This window comes from Octopus bimaculoides, chromosome 1 (assembly GCF_001194135.2).
Source record: "Octopus bimaculoides isolate UCB-OBI-ISO-001 chromosome 1, ASM119413v2, whole genome shotgun sequence".
Taxonomy (NCBI): Eukaryota; Metazoa; Mollusca; class Cephalopoda; order Octopoda; family Octopodidae; genus Octopus; species Octopus bimaculoides.
The window spans coordinates 97969477-97974592 of record NC_068981.1 but is presented as its reverse complement, the minus strand read 5'-3'; the positions used below and the strand labels follow the sequence as shown (position 1 = coordinate 97974592).

Genomic DNA, 5116 nt, shown 5'->3' with positions numbered 1-5116 from the left:
TATATATATATATATATATATATGTATGTATGCATATATATATATGTGTATATATATATATATACATATATATATATAGGGAAGATACATTTGATAATGTATTCCTAAGTTACTTATTTTTGTTTAACCCCTTCATTCCCTATGGAGCATAGGCTATCAATAACTTTTTCCCACTGTTCTTGACCTTGGGTTATTTTTCTTTTTCTTTCCAGTTGGGGTAGGGGCTTGCTTTTTCAGTTCTGCTTCAGTCATATGTATCCCTAAGGAAAGGTCTTCCTCTCCCAGATCTTGTTTGTTTTCAGTTGTCATTGAAGCTTCTGTAACTTCACTTTATCTTAGGTAGGGTTGCTACCCTTATGCAAATCCATTTTTACCTCTGTGAATTGGTGCTATATATTATTAATCTGGCCTCATAAGGTGATGAGCTGGAAGAATTGTTAGAATGCTGGCAAAATGCTTAGTGGCATTTTATCCGTCTATAAGTTCTGAGATCAAATTCTGCCATGGTCAACTTTGCTATTCATCCTTTCAGGTTTGATAAAATAAGTACCAGTTGAGCACTGGTATCTATGTGATTGACTAACACCCTCTCCCAAACATACTGGTCTTGTGCTGAAATTTGAAATCATTATTAATCTGGCCTCCGTCCTTTGACCTGTCCAGCATGGGAGGCCTTATCAGGAGCTTGTACTCTGTTGGCATCGCTTTTAGGGTCATTGAGGCACATGAGCCACCACACTGCAACAAGGACTGGACCTTGTGGTAGTCCTAGATTCATACTTAAAATCAAGATGAGGTGTTTTTGTGACTGGAATATTTATGACCATCCTATGCCTACTGAATTAGGGCTGGTCTAAGCTAAACAACCATAACAGCTAAAAAGCTGGAGTTTAGCTGGACTGAAAAAAAAAACAGTTAATGACCAATCTGAACTGACTGTTCAATACTGAGGATTGAAAGAGGTTCAATACTCTTGGCTACTTGGCAGCAATGGCAACTCAGGATCAAAAATATAGCTGGTATCAGTGTGAAAAGATACTGTTGCTATTTTGATAGAGCAACAATAGAGGGACTAAAATCTGAGAAATACATAATCTTAGTCTTACAATCATATAGCAAATGTTTTTAAGTTCAAAAGTACTAAGTACTAACAGCAAAACTAAAATATTCTAAAACCAATAATTAAGAGTGCAGGTATGGCTGTTTGGTTGAAGAAATTTGCTACATAGTCACATGGTAATGAGTTCAATCCCACTGCATGACACCATGGCCATGTATTTGTCACCATAGTTTCAGATTAATCCAAGTCTTTTGAGTAAAATTGGGCAAACAAAAACTATCTAATGGGTTGTACTTTTGATGTGTGGCTTCTTTTACCATTTCACCACTAGTTATGGAGGCCCTGGAAAGGTCACAGGTGTTGCTCTTCCTTTTCTGAAACTGCTATAAAATAAAATAGAATAAATAAAACATACTTAAACTATTGTATGTTTACCTAAATGAAACAGGTTAAACATGTTCAGATACTGATGACCATATATTTTCTTCTCAGAAAGTTAATGCATTTGTGAGAACAGTTTTATGAAATGTTTGGTGAGCACTGTTTAATACTGATTTCAGCATTTATTAATTTTTTTGCTATAGAGAGGGCCTTTTACGAATCTAAACATTTTTTTTTAGTTTTGTTTAGAACATGTCATGATGAAATTCACTCACTGCACTCTTATAAAGTTGTTCATGTTAGAAAGGTCAACTAGCCATAGAGACCATGTCAAAAATGAAACATAAACGCCAGATACAGTCCTCCAACCTGTGTAGAAGGAGAGTAACTCTGAATAAGTTCTGACACTGACTAGACAGCCTATCTAACCCATGCCAGCATGGAAAGTAGGCATGAAATGATAATGATAGCATGCCTAATTGTCAATATTTTTTTGTGTAATTTCAGCCTTAGCTTTTGTATTCAAGTACTGAAGGTTTCCATTTATTTGGCTTTTTTGCTATCTTTCATTACATAGTTGTATTAATGCCTTGCACACTATAGCTTTATCACCATCCCGTATATTGAAGAAACTTCAAAAATATTTTGAGCCTTGCTTAAAATATGTATTACAATTGAAATGTAGTAGAGGCATTGTAACTATCACAAACATATATTCACATATTATAAGAGCTTAAAGTATTTTGTTGTACAGCTAGCACTTTTGCAATATCCTCTGTAAGATGTTGCACAAGCACTCAGCTCTGTGTGCTTCTTCTTACACCAGAAATAGCTTAAGCTAATGAATGTGGTTGTATAACTCTTTCTCTTTTATCATTCTTTAATTGATATTATGCTTTGTATTTTCCTAATGTTTTACTCTGAAGCAGAGGTTCTCAACCGGGTCCATATGGCCCCTGAGGACCCAGATAAGATTTTGGGGGGTTCACGCAACAAAATAGTAAATTGGGGATCCACAATGATATTTTAAGAGCCTCTGAAAAAAATTTGCTTTAGATGTACATATTGGTATATATTGCAGGAAACAGCTAGGTCTCTTTCTCTAACATTCTACACAGTCGAACCTACACAAGTTAATGTGTGAAAAGCAAAATGGGAATTTTGAAAGAAGTTTTTATAAAACTAGGTTTTAAACATTGAATGGTAATGGGGATCCACCAGAATAAAATAATAATCAAAAGGGTCCATAGGTAAAAAATGGTAGAGAACCCCTGCTCTAAAGCATAAATATATCAAGTTCTAACTACTGGTATCACTGTGCCTGAATGAAGTTGTAAGATATGAAAATATTTATCAAGTAATATTCTTTACACATGAAATGTTCTTTAAAAGTTCATGTACACTGTCATATTATTTTCTGTATTATATTGTACCTATAAAGTTGTAGCTGTGCGACAGCATACTTTGAACTCCAATAGTGCATGAATATATGTTTGTTGTACTTGCAATACCACTATGTTTCAACTGTAACACTTATTCTTACAATGCTCTAAATATTTTAGTAATGCTTTAAGTACTCTAGAAGTTAAAAGTTCAGTATATTCACATACAGAATGAATTCATATTGTTTCCGTAGACAGACTATTTTTGCCTGTGTACAGAAGGATGTCAATACAACTGTAGTGTTTAGGGTTTTAAGACTGCTTTTTAGTGAATGATAGCAACATAGTTGAATAACTGTGCAATAATGTGTTATATAATTTATGTAAAGAAGAAAATAGACATTGGACACCTTTACAAATGTCAAAAACTTGAACCATATTTTTATGCATTTGTAAGGCATTTATGAAAGTGATTTGCAATTTATCGCATGACCATGCATAACTTTATCCATATTTTTACTGAATGTTAATTTACATATGTCTGTTCCTCTATCTGTCCCTCTCCTTCCATTCCTATCTCTATTTTCTCCTTCAATGTATATTTACAATAACTAAAGTTTCTGCAAATTTGTGGTTCCCCCAGAGTTGTGTGATGATATAGAAATTACTTGAGAAGTTTCTTTGTGATTTAGCTTTATTCCTGTCTTTGTTGAACCCTCTTTTTTGGTTTAGCATCAATGTGGGATTACCATTTGGCTGGCACATTATTGATGTAATATTACGTTTTGTCCAAACATGTCATTGATACCCTCTAGTTTCTTTTGTCACTTTATCATTGATATGCTATCACTGTTTATCTGGCTGGCTCAGTGGTTAGAGTATCAGGCTCTCAATCATGAGGTAGTGAGTTTGATTCCTGGACCAGGATGTGTGTTGTGTTCTTGAGCAAGACACTTTATTTCATGTTGCTCCAGTTCACTCAGCTGTAGAAATGAGTTGTGATATCACTGGTGCCAAGCTCTATTGGCCTTTGCCTTCCCCTTAGATAACGTCAGTGGCATGGAGAAGAGATGCTGGTATGCATGGGTGACTGCTGGTCTCTCATAAACAACCTTTCTTGGACTTGTGCCTCGGAGGGTAACTTTCACATGGTTGTTCATGACCAAAGAGGGTCTTTACCTGCTGTGACATGAGACATGGGTTTAAATCGATAACCAGCATGTGTTTCCTGTACATCAACTGACCTATTACCTTTTTTGTTATACCTCTGATTTCATATCTCTCAATGTTTTTTTCTTCTGTTACTCCAGGTTGGTTTATTTGCTAAGAAACTTCATTTAAGTGGTCTGGTACGAGATGCTCCAAAGTTGTCACTTCCTGGAAAATTAGTCTTTCCAAGGTGAGATAAATGAATTCATTTGTATGTGTGTGTGTGATTGATTGATTTATTGATTGATTGATTGATCAATTGGTTCATTGATTGGTTGGGTTCAAAATGTGCAACCTCCCACCTTTGATAGATCACCATCTGTCTGCTGGATTAACTGGGTTTGCCAAATATTTAGAACCAGATATTTAAATGTTTGTGATGAAATGCCATTTTTCAGATTATTAAACTCATCTTTATGATGAACAGTTTTTAATATTTACGTTTGTATCAATTGATGACTCAGAAGAGTTGTTTGGGTATCAGTTTGAATGTTTCCTGGGATTTGTTTTGAACTCTGAGTTCAAATCCTGGTGAGATCAACTTTGCATTTCAGCCTTTCAAGTTCAATAAAAAGATGAAGAGAGTCACTAATCCAAGGAAGTAAGAATGTAGTATACCTTGTGGTATTTGTTTTGACCTTTTTTTGTTCTGAGTTCAAATCTTACCCTGGCTTATTCAGTTGGTATACCTATTCCATTACCTGATTTAACACCACCACTTGGCACCTTGGTTGTCTTTAGTGGAGTTCACCATGTTGCAAGCATTTAAACCAGGTCTCTAGATAGATGTCAGGTAAAGGGTCAAGAGCACTGCTTCCTCATCTGACTAAAAGATTCTTTTACTTGTTTCAGTCATTTGACTGCGGCCATGCTGGAGCACCACCTTTAGTCGAGCAAATCGACCCCCAGGACTTATTCTTTGGAAACCTAGTACTTATTCTATCGGTCTCTTTTGCCGAACTGCTAAGTTACGGGGATGTAAACACACCAGCATCGGTTGTCAAGCGATGTTGGGGGGACAAACACAGACACACAAACATATACACATACATACATATATATATACATATATACGATGGGCTTC

General features: G+C 35.5%; 1 protein-coding gene across 1 annotated transcript in view; it reads left to right on the top strand.

The window, feature by feature from the left end:
- Positions 1-5116, top strand: part of LOC106882607 (signal peptide peptidase-like 3) — a 344505-nt gene that overhangs the window by 318860 nt on the left and 20529 nt on the right. Inside the window, exon 13 of the mRNA XM_052966894.1 lies at positions 4134-4222. Coding sequence (XP_052822854.1) covers positions 4134-4222 — 89 coding nt within the window. The remainder of the gene's footprint in view (positions 1-4133; positions 4223-5116) is intronic.